The sequence below is a fragment of the Ochlerotatus camptorhynchus genome, unplaced genomic scaffold (genome assembly GCF_037179485.1).
Source record: "Ochlerotatus camptorhynchus isolate MF236.1 unplaced genomic scaffold, CSIRO-AGI_Acam_v1.1 ptg000443l, whole genome shotgun sequence".
NCBI lineage: Eukaryota > Metazoa > Arthropoda > Insecta > Diptera > Culicidae > Ochlerotatus > Ochlerotatus camptorhynchus.
In genome coordinates this window covers 965,781-980,644 of record NW_027040929.1, presented here as the reverse complement: position 1 = coordinate 980,644, position 14,864 = coordinate 965,781, and the positions used below count along the sequence as shown (strand labels likewise).

Below are 14,864 nucleotides of genomic sequence, written 5' to 3'. Positions count from 1 at the left end.
ATACCTACCTACCACAGTCAATAAGGAATCCAGCAATAAGAAATTCTAGCTGTTAATTTCTGCTTTAAACTATGGAAACGCATGGTTATTTAAATTTTAAATTTTATGAAGATGTTATCCTAGTGAAGTTGGCGATTTTAAAATCAAAATATGTAGGATGCATGCAAAGATGTACGATGATTGTTCTAATGATAATTCGAATATTTTTTCATCGAATAACTCGTGACGCACTGTTTTATTTTGCCGGCTGTAATAAGCACAACATGGCTAGTTGTTCTCTTCCGACAGCATATCATAACCTGCATCGGAAGAGTACAGCAACATATAAACAAAACGACTACACACTCATCGGACGGACTCTCCGGTCTCTGGCACTAGGCGATAATCATAAAAGCTTTTTAAAAGCTCTCTCAGAGCATAACCAATTTTCATGAACAACAATGAATCAATGGGCACGGATGCAAGAGAATGTCTATTAGACATGCTTCTGACTGGCTCATACTGCCCACCACAATCCTGTGAGGAGCGGTATTTGCGGGTAGGTGAATGAATTAACTTTTATTACACCCCCTGGTGATAAGAAATGCGAGAGAGAGAGAGAGCGGAGCGTTAGTAGCAAATGCGTATGTGTATGTTCGACAAATGAACGGTTCGCTCACTCACTCGACAACTTTTCCTCTCTTATTCGTTTATGATTCATCCGATTACGGCACTTATTTGAAATTCAACTGGTTAAAGGCTGTAAAGAGAGCGTGGTTGTATTAATTTAGAATGTTTCATTAATTTCTTGAACTAATGATCTAACAATCTTTGGGATTAAATTTATAAGTGATCTTTATTCGAAATAGAACTCAATATAGAGTTAAGAATTCATTGTTGCCGGCTTTAGTCATTCATTCCCGGATGAAGAGTCCGCGTCTGGCCACCCTGACCGGCATACGCTCCACCAAGCTATTCACCGCCTGTTGCTTCACTTGAAAGCTCGAAAGCATTTATTTCTCGCGCGTCGCTCACTCCGTCCGTACGTATAGTACCTATCACGCTCGAGCCAGTCATCAGCGTTGCCGCATAAGCCAAGCCCGTGGAGCGGAGCTGATTTTAGTCCAAGTTTGAAAGTTGGAGCGTTTAGTAGTCCGTACCCTCCCGTTACCAAGTCCGGTGGAGAAAGCGTGAGAGTCGTTTCTCCAGTTCCAGTTAGATCCCCAGAATATAGAACATCGATTCGTAGTTTTCATTATCGTAGTAAGCATTGATTTGTGCTGATTTTGACAAGGCCTACTTGGTTAAGTGTGTATTGTTGTTCCTGTTACTTTAATCGGTGGTGCGTTGGAAAAGAAGTTTCTGTTGGCGAAAGAACGTCCAGGCTGAATGAAGTGACGCGAGTATATCCGCGCGCCCCGAGAAGTCCGATCACAGGGGGAAGAAATCTAGCGAAGAATAGAGAGTGGAGTGTGTAATTAATTTCCTTCCCTGCTGGTAGTTCATTAAACTTTTATTCAGTTTCCTCGTGCATCTATTCTATTGTTTCTGGCCGTCTTTGTGAGACTGAGAGTGAGAACAGAAATCGGAGAAAAATACACCAAATTAAAGCGGCTGGAAATCTGACCGCCGATTGCTGAATTGAGAAGAAAACTAGAAAAAAAGCATCTGTAAATTGGAGAGAACCGGTTGGAATCCACTTGTAACCTTCTTCTGCCTTTGATAACCAATCAAATCGAGAGTGTGTACGAGCGAACGACTGGTGCTTTGCGGAGCGGAGCGGAGTGGCGTAAATCTGGAGCACGGCAACAGATTGTAGTAGCCTGGAAGCAACAAGCGTTTCGTGCGTGCGTGATCTTTCCACACAATCATAGTAGACGACGGACGGCATCGGGGGAATACGCGTGCTCTCTTCCCCTTCAATACAATCAACAAGTGGTCGGCTACGGATGACATGCTTCGATTGGGAGTTTCGAAACTGTAGACGCGAGACAGGTTGCTGTGTTTGGGTGATTGGAGTGTTATGAGAAATCACCAAAAATAATAGAAGAAAAATAAATCATCGAAATCAGTTTATGGACCTTGTTTGGTCACAGAAAAGTATTGTAGTTTCTTGTGTAAAGATAACTTGGTAACGACTGATGCCTTACGAATGTGCACTGCACGCTTGAGAAAGCAGACCGTATACAAAAGCAACGAAGAGGTGATTTAATATAAAAAAAGTATAGTAAAAATAAAACGGAAAGAAAATAATTAGAGCTAATTAGTAGTGGTTTAGTTTTATTTTCCACACTTCATTTTGAAAGTAAATTTCGGTTCGCTACTACTGTCTACCGAAACAACGTAAATCCATCCAGGTAGCGACTCAGGAAGCAAAACAAGAGCAAAGTGTGGCTATAGAAGAGTGTCGAGAGTAAATAAAGTAAAAGAGTGCCTAAAACGAGGAAAATTGAGGCTCGTTGGTGCGGAGGAGCCCCGAAGAAGAAGAAACAGCGCAAAGTGCAGTGAATTTTGGGCTTCCTCTGAAGGAGGCGAGCAGTGCAACAGTATACAGTGAGTGAGTGAACGTGCGTGCGGATTTTGATCTCCTCCTTTGATTTTTAAAAGAGTGCAAAACCGGAGCGTGACGACCTTTTCGAGGCCGGCCGCTACACAAAAGCCTGCAAGCTGGATTACTTAAACATGGATTTCGACGACGGGGACCTGAAGGAGCTCTGGGACACAGATCTCGATGCGGTGAGTTTACGCGATAAGCCAATCGAATTATTATCAGCGTTTGTAAATTGCTTCCATATGTTTCGTTTCTCTCACCTGGGCGATAAGCCGTCGCCACGGTCGTCATGGCTTGCTGCGAGTCGGGGAAAATTTGCTGATTTCATCGCACTTCGAGCCAAATTGCAGTGATGTTACGAATTTCATATTCGGGTATTCCCCGAAAACCGAAATGGGAGAAAAATTACAGGGGTAATATTCAATAGTTGATGGTCGTCGTGGTAGGAAAATGGGATAGGTTTCTCTCCGCTTTCGTTCGCCATTCCATACCCGTCGCATGCCCCGAGGGTAGCAAAATGAACCGTTCGATGCTCGTTGGCTTTAAAAGCAAGCTTATCTGCTTATGTGCATCGGTTTGCTTCGATGGGTCAAAAGCACGTGGGCCACTTTGGTGGATTGTTTTTATCAATTATATCAAGCTCTATTACACACATTTAAAGTACCGAAATACCATCGCGGGCAAGTGGATCATTGAGGAGATAAGCCTTTTGAGCACGTTCCCATAGCCGAGGCGGACTGCTACGGGATATGCAATGATCGAAGCGTTTGTACTCATAGAGAGAGAGAGGTGATTGGTAATACCGCCTTGTCGATGGGTCTCGAATAAAGGGCTCGTTAGCTGATGGTGATGGAATTTCGAGAGAGAGAGAAAGATAAAGCGTGATGTTGCTAGAGATTTAGATTCAAAGGATTCTGATAGGGCACAGTTGTAAAGAGCAAGCGGCAAGGAGTAGCTTGATTACTTACTCGATTTTCCAGATTGTGTTCAAGTAGTTTCATTGAGCAACGGAAAATTACATGATCAGTGACAAGTTTTACGGTTATTCCTAAACGTCACGTTTATATACTACCGCTCTTCGCATGTCCGTCCCACAGTGAAAATCATCAAGTCGAGATAATCGTATTTTAAGTTTGATTCGTACCATTGTTTCTTGTGTGATGGGGACAGCCAAACTTTGTTGTTGAGTTCATCCAGTATTATGAAAAAATCGGTGATTAGCTACCATTTGCATTGAAACACTCAGTTTTGACAAAAACGACTATGGGACCGACTTGTGAAGAGCGGCGGTATAGAAGTTGAGTAAACTGCTTAATGAGATCTTAGAAGCTGGTCGATGCGTTGGATCGTATATGAATTAAGATTGTGATAAATTAAGTTATTTCGAAATGCATACGATAAATCATCTTTTTGTTCAAGATGCAGATCTCAGATTTGTAAAAGATGCAGATCTCGGATTTAGAAAAATAATCAAGATCCTAGACATAGTATTTATTTTTCAAGATTCTAGGACCTCATAAATTCCAGTTTTCAGATCTTGGAACTCCGAAATTCACGGTTTGATAAAAATAATTCAAAATGCTGCCTTTTCAAGAAAGTCATCATGATCTTTAACTATGAAATAATATATTAAATCCAAGACTTAGATTAATTTAAAAAATAAATTATGACTGAAATAGGTTGATATACAAAATATTTCATGGATGCAATCAAATTTCCAGTTGTTTTCAGGCTCAGCAATGTTTTTACCCTTCTTACAAAGAAGGGTATAGATATCACTTGAAAAACCGACTATCGAGGTCCGGAGGGCCGAGTGTCATATACCATTCGACTCAGCTCGACGAGATCGGAACATGTCTGTGTGTGTGTACGTGTGTATGTGTGTATGTGTGTGTGTATGTAACGAAATGAATGCGCTCACGTTTCTCAGCAACCGCTCAACCGATTTGGACAAACTCGGCGCCAAATTATAGGTCTTGGGGTCCCATTGAACGCCATTGAACGGTTTTGGAATCGGTGAACCTGTTCCGGAGATATGACCGGAATAAGATCCGGTGAATATGGACCTTCACGCTGGATTTAACGGAAAACGTATCAAAACCATCATGCGACACATCAAATTACTACAGAATTCAAAAATAAGATCAATGCAAGTCGTGTTAAGTGTTCCAGACCACATTGGACACACTTGGACATGTTCCGGGTACCCCGGGGAAGTTGCTTTATGAATTGAATTAAAACCCATTAAATCACATTAAAATACGACGATAAGGTGATTGGTAGCCTCACCAAATAGACTACACCCGGATATATTCCGGGTACCCCCAGGCAGTGGCGTAGCATCACTGGATGACACGGGGGTGGGGGGCTTGGTCACTGATAATGACAATAAAATAAATAAACTTGAATAAGTAAGGAGGGTCTGATCACACCATAGGTGGATAAATTCGGGTTTTTTGTCTGGCTTTAGACAAAACATTTTTTCATACCTCAATGCAAAAATTAAAAAAAAAGTAGAAGGGTCTGTGCCTAGGGGCACGAACGGAAGCTTGACGTAGGACTGCTAGTGGACAGAACAAATGTGAACATTTAGTTCTTTTAATTGATCAATCATCAATTATCTTAACTCTTTCCTTTTTTTATTTGTAACCGTATCAAATTTGTAGTATTTATTTCAAAGAGAAAGTTGATGAAGAGAATCCAAGGGACTGTCAACTTGAGTATTTTCGATTCATCTACCCGACTTTAAAAGGTGTATTTTGATTTTTTTTGTTATTTATGAATTTTTAAGTTTTGTGCATTTTGGCATTAAAGAGTATTCAATTAAACCCTCCTTCCAAATTATATGTATGAGGCGGGGCGGAAAGTATCGTTTGTGCAGAATATGTAAAAAAGGAGGGCCTCCGAGAGATTGAACTCGTGAGAGCTAATTTTCTCACAAATTTGATTTTATTGGCTTTCTGGGGACTGAATATACACCCAAAGCGAATTATTCCCACTTCTCTCAAATTCTATATGGATTTTTATCACTTCCTACCAGCGTGTTCTGGAAAATGGTCGGACGATGATTAATCTCACCAATACATTCGGGCCTACAATTCCACACCTTATATAGAGACCAGGTTGAGCCTTGATAGCTAGCTGCTAGCGGGAACTGATGACCTTGACAAATGTCCAAATAATACTCTTAACAAATTTATGGTGGTCCTGAAAAGGACCATTTTGTAGTGATGGTTGAGTAATGCTGAGCTGAGCACTACGAGCTACTGATTCCGATCCTAGTCTAGCGGTGGGACTTCTTCCTCCTTCTCTATGGTTGCTCATATGAGCTCTGCAGCTCGCTGCTTGCAGGCAGCCTTTCGTTGTAGTTGTTGTTGAAAGCACTCCTACTGCTGCTGCTGGACTGGACACCACCACTTACGGTGATTGAATGAGCACTGTTCAGTGGGACCGCATCGAATTCGATTTTTAAGTCTGTGTTAGGGAATGCGCTGTTTTCAGGCATTCGGTGATAATTTTGATCATCATTGCAACAGTTGGACATTTGGTATTTTTCAATAGTGACCTATTGAAAATTAACTAAGTGTTCATTTTAGCAGATTGGTAGATAAATTTCCAATCGTTTGGCCTGTTTCGAATTAAAATCTATCTTCTATTGGTCGAAACCTGACCTCTTTTCGTAATGCTGTGCATTTTGTTTTTTTTGTAATTGCGTGGATTCTATAGATCCTGTGGAGATCTATTTAGCCCTGATGTATGTGTTGGTAGAGCAAAAAAGTAAACTTTGCGGGAGACGATGTCTTAACACTCGAAAGCAATTTTGTGAAATATGAAGTAAAACAAATCCTAGCTAGTTCTGCATGATGATTTGGTTTGATTTTATTTTTTTGTAAAGTCGCCGGGAAATACCCGCAAGCAATTTGTGATTTATGATCCTGATTTTAACTCCTTACTTGAAAACAGGCAAAAACTCACAAACAGGCTGCTTTTTCATGGTATACAGTGTGATAATTTAATAACCAATAAATTATCTCAACATTTAGTGGCAAACCATTCATAAATTTTGGTAACATACAAAAAATTCTATAATCCATATTAAATTTCATATGTAAGCGCCCATTGAAACAATTTTTTCAACGTCACTACAAGGGGGATTGATTAAACAAAAGAAACGAATCGTGCGGAATGAAAGCCGAGGAAAAACTAATTGCACCAATATATTCAGGCCTACAACAATTTCACACCTTGATGACCTTGACCAATGTCCAAACAAAACTCTTTTACAAATTTTTGGTGGCCCTGAAAAGGACCGTTTTGTAGTGATGGTTGAGTAATTCTGAGCTGGGTGTTCAACACGGATGAGGCTGTCAAGCTGTATGTCGTTTGGAGCGAGGGTGACACGCTTGGCATAGAAGACCGACCCGCAGCGACTCACGAAGAGCTACTGATTCCGATCCATAGCATAGCGGTGCAGCTTCTTCCTCCTTTGATGGTTGCTTATGTGGGCTCTGCAGCTCGCTGCTTGCAGGCAGCCTTTCGTTGTTACTGGAGAACAATTTTCAACGCCACACGCCGAAAGCACTGCTACTGCTGCTACTAATTTCGACGACCGAACACCACCACACAGTGGTGTGGTCGTTGGGACCGTGTAGTTCTGAGTATGACGATGTGTGTGCAGAATATTACGCAATTCCATCCTCCCTATTCGCACGCGCCCGAGGATCGGAGGCGAATGCCAGTTCGACTTGTTTCGTCTACTTACTACTCTCTGACGACTGTGCTGGGGAAGCAGCATATGCATGTAGGTAATTGGTGGATTTGTTAGTTAATTAGACGCTTTTGGACAATGCTGGAAATTTACCAGTTTTTCAATAGTTTCTTGTTGAAAACCAACATTCGGAAGCATTGTTATCGATGCGTAGCCATATTTCTGATCGATTGGTGATAAAGTTATTGAAATTTTACCAGAGGCAGCTGAGTTATTAACGTTCAAAATCTTTCTTAATTTGTTACATGTTCCATTTTCGGTTTTCACAAAGTGTACCCCCATATAGAAATCAAAGACGTAGTCCTACGTCAAAAATGTATGTAAACTATTGGAGGGCCAACATTAAACCTTGTCCCTATTAAAAAATATTGGAGTGTCCAAAAGCAGTGCTGGTAAATTTTGACATTTTTTTCAAAACCTCCATCCGATATGAAATTTTCAGTGTACGTACGGCTGTTTGTGTACAGGTACACCCACTTATTCTGCGCCGCGAGTGAGGTGAAGTAACTCATTTTTACTAGTGATGTAACAAAAGTCACCGCGAGTGAGGTGACTATCCGTGCATATCGAATGGATAATCACCTCACTCGCGGTGATTGTTTTCACTTCACTAGTGACAGCGAGTCTCGTCACCTCACTCGCGGTGCATAATAGGCCTCACAGTTTTGAGCAACCGCATGTATTTAAGAGCAGATTAGCCCCCTTATTCTCCGCCTGGAGTGCGAATCACGCTGTCACTAGTGAGGGCCTCTCCGAGCAAATCAAATGAAGAGGTCTATTCTACGCCGCGAATGAGGTGAGGTGACTCGCTGTCACGAGTGGTGACAACAGTTACAGCGAGTGAGGTGACTCTCCTTATGATTTTCACGGAGAGTCATCTCACTCGCGGTCACTTTTGTCACCTCACTAGTGACAACGAATCACTTCACCTCACTCGCGGTGCAGAAAAGGTCTCAAGAAGAAACGTTCGCGCTTGCATTTGCCAACATTAGTAGAGCTGTTGCAAGCTTGTGCATGACGGAAAAAATGTTGCTGGATGGAATAATTTATAATTCACTCATTTTAGCCTAATTTTAATATAAATTTTCGCAAGTTTCAGAATTTTTATGAACTTAAGCACCGACAAATCAACATGACACTTAATTCAGACTTATGCTCGAAAATCGTAAACGGCCGATTTAAATGTGCAGGGTCCCCCAGGGATCTCATTTGGGCCCACTTCTTTTTATTTTGTACGCAAACGACATTTCCTTTATACATAAGAACATTAAAGTACTTGTGTATGCAGACGACATGAAGTTCTTCGTAGAAATAAGAAATGCCTCCGACGCAGAAATATTCCAGAATGAAATAAATCTATTCTTACACCTAGTGTAGCAAAAGTCTGCTCTAACCAAGGGGTTGGTCACTCCGCACTGTGATTTTTAAAGTATCTGGCAACACTGCACTATCTCTGCTTCTGTCAAACATGATTTTTGTTAACACAATCCAACTTTTGGAAACTGCAACCGTTAATTTTTGCATAGTCCCACAATGGATTCCCCAAATACCGAGTTAGATGTACCGAAACACAGTCAACTTACATTCTAATGCCTGAAGCAGAACATCATTCCACACGAGACACATTCCGGCCACCAAATATACCAAAATAAGGGCAGGCGCAGCTGCGCTGAAAATCATCAATGACACCCCTCTCACAATCCCACTCTTTAACCAAAACCGTTTTTGGTATGTAAAAATGGATCCTCCAAGAAAGTTTATTGCTCCAATACTTCCCTGAGCCAGTTACCCACTAATAATAACCGATCCCCAGTTTTGGCACCTGATTCGGATTGATGTTCAGAATACCTTTTTCTCTGCAATGGAATCTGCGTTTGACAGCTCTCGTATACGACAACAGCTTGGTAGCAAGGCATGACTTCCAAGCAGATGTGATCCTTCTAGAGAAACCAATAATCTCGCAAATGATGACCGCCGATGAGAATGTCCCATTTGCCCTGTTCCTTTTATAGGAAAAAAAATCAGGAAAAGTTAAGCAATACTCGGTAAACAAAATATCAAAATTTGAGAGAGGTATATTTTGGTGTTTTCTAAAATTTGTTCATTTTAGTGGAACAAGTTTTTTTTCCTATAACTTTTTTTAATGAATTGAAATGGCGTTTTGAAGACTTTACGTCTAAGACAAAGTTGTTTATCTTGATAAAACAAACAACTCTTCCCATGACGTCAAAACTCCACAGTTTACTGTTTTCGATTTAAATGCATTGCACTTATTTTCACTATTTTTTCTGTAATTCCATCTATCTAAACCATATTTTTGCCATTTTTTTAACTCCATAAAACTCGTCTTGAAAAGAGTTGTTTCTTTTGTCAAGATAAACAACTTTGCTGGAGACATCAAGTCCCCAAAACGTCAGAGAAAGAAGTTAGATCGTGGCGCCATTTTTGCGGAAGAGTTTTGAACTATGTCAATAGATGGTCCCTATTATGAAGAGAAACTTTTCCGAAGCAAGTCGCGAAAATGCTTCATTTCGGAGTTATTAATTTTGATCAGCTAGATTGCATTCCTGGCCCAGTGTGCACTGTACTCTACATATGTAGGACCTATTATGGAATCCTGCCACATAGTATGGAGCCCATACACTGCCATACACGAAGAACGCATTGAATATGTTCAAAAGCATTTTTTTTTGTGAATGCTCTTTGACGACTAAATTGAACTACAGTTCCTCTTATGAAGTACGTTGCATGCTCATCAATGTACAAACACTATATAACACAAATTGCGAAGAAATTGATATCACATACCATGATATCACAATAAAATATCAAAAACCAAATAAAAACTCGACCAAGAAGAAATAGAAATAATGCATAGCATGTAAGTAAAAAATTATAAACATTGTATGTAGTCTACTTTGCGTGACGAAATAAAAAGATAAATATTCATAATCTCCATGGAATTATCCTCAGAATTACCAAAGTAATGAACCAGTCTATGGCTGAAAGTCTCGTTAATAAAGATAACATAACCTATCCTCGGAATTACCTGAAATTCCACTCATTACTACCTAGGAATGCTCTATGAAAATCACCTGTGTTCCTCTTACCAGTACTCTCTGCATGCAAAACAAATTTATCTTACATTCAATGTAAGGTTTAATTTATTACATCCTTTGCATATGGTTCATACAACAAATGCAACGGAATTTCTTGCAATGACTCCAGCGTTCAAAAAAGTTTTTTTTTCAGAATGCATATTTTTGTTTAGAAATATTTTGTTGTTGTTGTTTATAGATTTATTTGATAAGGCTCAAACGAATTAACTTTACAGAGCCGAGGATTCTTGGTCACTATACAATACATCTTAAAACTATAGTCAAAAGGTACAACACAATAAACACTTTATATTCCGCTATCCAAAAACCCTCCTCCATTAGAACTGGAGCCGCTTCCAGTGGTTTCATTGTATGGCAGTTACGCCATCGAGGGGCAGAGCGCTTCCATTGCAGCGATGGACGCAAAACGTGGTCAGCACTCGCACACTCATCACAAAACGGTTGCTTTTCAAAGTCGACGACGCATCGACCGAAAGAACTGCTGATGAAGAACAATGAGGAGGACCACAAAATGGTTGCTGCCGATAAAACAGACGATCGCGTGGCACACATCGAGAGTAGCCTGCTTTTGTCGACAGCCGAGTGAACGATTGAAATATTTTACAAAGTTACATTACAGAATCTGTTCATGTCGCGAAACATTGCAAATTCTGCATACTTTGTATGCAAATCTGGTATAGAATCTTACATTTACATTACATTGGATGCAGAAGTTTTTATTTTCAGAACGCTCTTGGAATTATCGCAATTAGCAACGAAATCCTCGTGAACATTCTTCTTGTAAGCGCCTCCAAGTTCAAGGGTTTGACTATTTTCTAGGGCTCAAAATATATACTTCTTTTTCATTTATGGGGTCGAGGAAATTTTCCAAAGTCCGATAACTTCAAAATTTCGATTAGTCTTGAATATGTTTCCTTATCTAGCTCATTTTCTAATTTAGTTTAAGTCAATCTCTCACTTTCCATATTTCTTTTTAATGACCCATTCAACTCAAAACCGTTCGGATTAGTCGCCTTCGAGTACTTTTCATGATTTGGTGAAAAACTCAGAAAAAAAACTACAAGGAACAGCCCTATGGGGTTGTAAACAATGGTGACGTAGGACTACGTGGGCTTATATAATAAATCTTATTTGTTAACTGCAGCAAGAGCTTGTGTTTTGTGTAGGAATAGGAATTTGAGCGGGGTTCTCTCTGTTTATACTCTTTAGTATGACGCGCTTGACATAGATGGCCCACAGCGACTCACGAAGAGCCACTAATTACGATCAATAGCGGTGTGGCTTCTTCCTCCTTCTATGGACGCCCTCATGTGGACTGCAGCTCACTGCTGCAGACAGCCTTTCGTAATGTACGGAAGTACACCACCACTCACCACGCGGTGATTGAATAAACACCGTTTGGTGAGACCGGTTGGAATTCAGCTTTGAAATCTGTGTTAGGGAAATCACATTTCGCAGGCAACAGTTGCACACTCGTGCAATTTTCAATAATGACATTTTGAAAAATGATAAAGTCTTTAATTCAACAGATGAGTCGAAACATTTCTGATCGATTGGGGATAAAATTATTGAAATTAGTCCAGGGACAGCTGAGTTATTAACGTTCAAAATCTTTCATAATTTTGTTACATGTTCCATTTTCGGTTTTCACAAAGTGTACCCCCAGATAGAAATCACAGACGTAGCCCTACGTCAAAACTGATTTTTATTTGTACTAGAAAAACCCATGGATTCTGGCTAAGACTATGGATTATATAAAAGTCAATGGAGTGTAGATTCCTCATTGGGCATTCATATTTTTTTTTAAGATTTTATACAAAACATTCCTCCTTCATTTCTTCAACATTTCGGCTTGTGTTTGACTCCGTTTCGGTGTCTTCTACTTCTTGAACACTTTTAAGACCGTTTCTTACTTTGTCATGTTGGACGTTACTCGTCGATGTTCCCAATGTTTAACTTTTTCATATGGGTGATCTTCTGGTCCAGCTTTTGGTGCACCAGTTCAGGTTATTGAAACGCCCTGAAAGGCAACCTCCTCACTAAACTTCCCGATAGTGGTTTGGATTTACTCCGATATTTACTTCTTCAATTTTCGTTAATTTCTTGAGTGACAGGTTGGGAATAGTTCACCATTTGTTCAAGATCTGTTTACGCATTTCCAAAAAATGTCTCGCAATTTTATGTTAAGAAAAATATATACTTTCGGCACACATATTTGTTGAGCAATAATAGTTCGTTAATCTCCAGCAGGGTATAGTTTTCTATGAGAATTAATATGTGTAGCTGTTAATCGAGAGCTTGCTGCAGATTTTATTCACGTATATTTTACTTCCTTTGTGAACTTTATGCACACGGTAGCCGAATGAGAAAAATAATATATGTATAAACTTAATGCTATGTAAATATTTCACATTAAAAATAAACTTTTCCAGCATGCTGTTTCCATTCATCTTTCCAAACATCATTAGTGTATACATTTGACATCGTTACGCCCCTCAGTTATTTACGTAAAACACCATAACAACTTGGTGCAAATTACTTCCACAATGTGATATTCTCTGTCCGTGAAAAACGCTACCATTGAGTTTCTAGCAATGATCAGACCACCGAAAAACCATGGCAACCATCAACAGATTCGAATACACATGCAAGTCTCAGCAGGCCATGTCAAACATTAAACCATGCGTGGCCGTTGTCTACATGCCAGAAAACTGAACGCTATGGGAGAAATTACCATTTCTTGTTGAATCAACAGTTGTGTGTTGATTGTCTTTTTCTTCTTCGTATTTGCCAAATTTTGTATGTCTACTCTAAAAATCTCTCGCATTCATTCGCGGAAACCGCGAAAATCCGTGCAGACCACCAGCATCACCTCCCCACCACCACCACCACCAACCATCCAATGCTGCCTGCGGAGCTCCATGAAGCAAGTTTAGATAATATTTTCTTCCTCTTCCTTCACAAATTTTACGATTGAATGGAAATAAACGTAAAAAATCGCGCTCACTGCAGCGTGGAGCTATTTTTAGATTTTAATTGAAAAACGAATCAAAATCATCATCATCAACAATCGCAGCAACATGGATTGGTATTCGGGTGTAACAATCGGTTGCATTGCTTCCACCACCATCCCCCGTTTAATCTCCACCACCACTACCTTTCTATCATTGGCAATACAAAAGAAAAAAAACGCTGTCGATACTTTTAAAAATTTAATTAACCCGCTTATGTACCGCTTTTTCCCTTTTCCACTCTCCGCTCGGCGATCAGAAAACGAAAAGTTTACAGTTTCTTTCGAAAATGTACCGAGCCGAGCAGGAGGTGCAGGTGCCTACCTCAATCACTTTTACTATTGTGTCGTGGGATTTATGGCCCGTTTTCCAGCTAGAAATGCATCCAAGTAATAAACTAATTGAATTTATTATCACACCACTACACGTTAAACTTTAATGGTGACTATTTTTATTGGTTTTTCCAAACAAATAAAAAAAAAAACAAAATAAAGTGAAAAGCATGCTACGCTACATACAATCCATTTTTTTTTTAAATTTTATGCGCAGCCTGCTTGTAGGTACCTACTTCATAAATGTCACGCAAGCAGAGAAAAAAAAAATGGCAAAGTGTTTCAAGGATGTTTCCCAGCCGAAAGTTGAACGACTTGAATTTCTCATGACTTGCTGCGGATTATTTCTCGTTTAATTGTTGCAAAAATCTTGCAGTATTAATCTCAACTGACATTTTTCATGCGGTCGTTGGTCGCGGGGTCCAAAAGCATTAAGGTTGGATTAAAGCTGGCACCCCTAAATGTCACAGCCTTTTCTAGTTTGCTATTCGTGGCGGCCGCACGCGAGTGCATGCTAATTATCTTTGAAGCGATGCCACTGGCTAATGCTTTAAAAGATATGGCTTCTTTTCCCAGAAGCTTTGCATGTCAATAAATCTGTGAAGACAACTGGGAATTGTGTACAAAATATCATCCGTACGTCAAGCAGGAAGTGCCAACAACTACCAGGAATTCCTGGCGACACAAGTCGCGCCAAATATTGTCAATTTTTGGAAACCAGCGACATGTCAAGCATGCACAGAGAGAACTATAATTGAATTAGCAAAACAAGATGATGATGCCCGGAGACGAGGAAGCGTAACAACGAAACAAAAGAAGACACATGTCCAGAGAGTGTGCGCAATCTCGGCACGGTGCAGTTGAGTTTATTCCTGGAAGTAGGCTGTGCTCAGAATCAGCGCTTGTTTCTCTCGTTGTTGACTTCTCGGATCGTAGTATGCGTAGCGTCGCATCGTCGCTTTTATAATATCATAGAATCCCCTGATGATGTTGGACGAGCAACTTATTAGAACATTGTTTTACTAAGAGTTACTGATAAGCTCCCCGATCACGCGTAATCTTATTTCACTGGTGTTTTGGCTTTTTCAGGGAGGTAGCCGCTAA

The 14,864-nt window shown here is 40.1% G+C and overlaps 1 protein-coding gene across 1 annotated transcript in view; it reads left to right on the top strand.

Annotated features, from left to right (window-relative positions):
* The first annotated feature begins 970 nt into the window (after nt 1–970).
* Nucleotides 971–14,864, top strand: part of CrebA (Cyclic-AMP response element binding protein A) — a 242,870-nt gene continuing 228,976 nt past the window's right edge. The window contains exon 1 of the mRNA XM_065234819.1: nt 971–2,715. Coding sequence (XP_065090891.1) covers nt 2,662–2,715 — 54 coding nt within the window. The 5' untranslated portion in view covers nt 971–2,661. The remainder of the gene's footprint in view (nt 2,716–14,864) is intronic.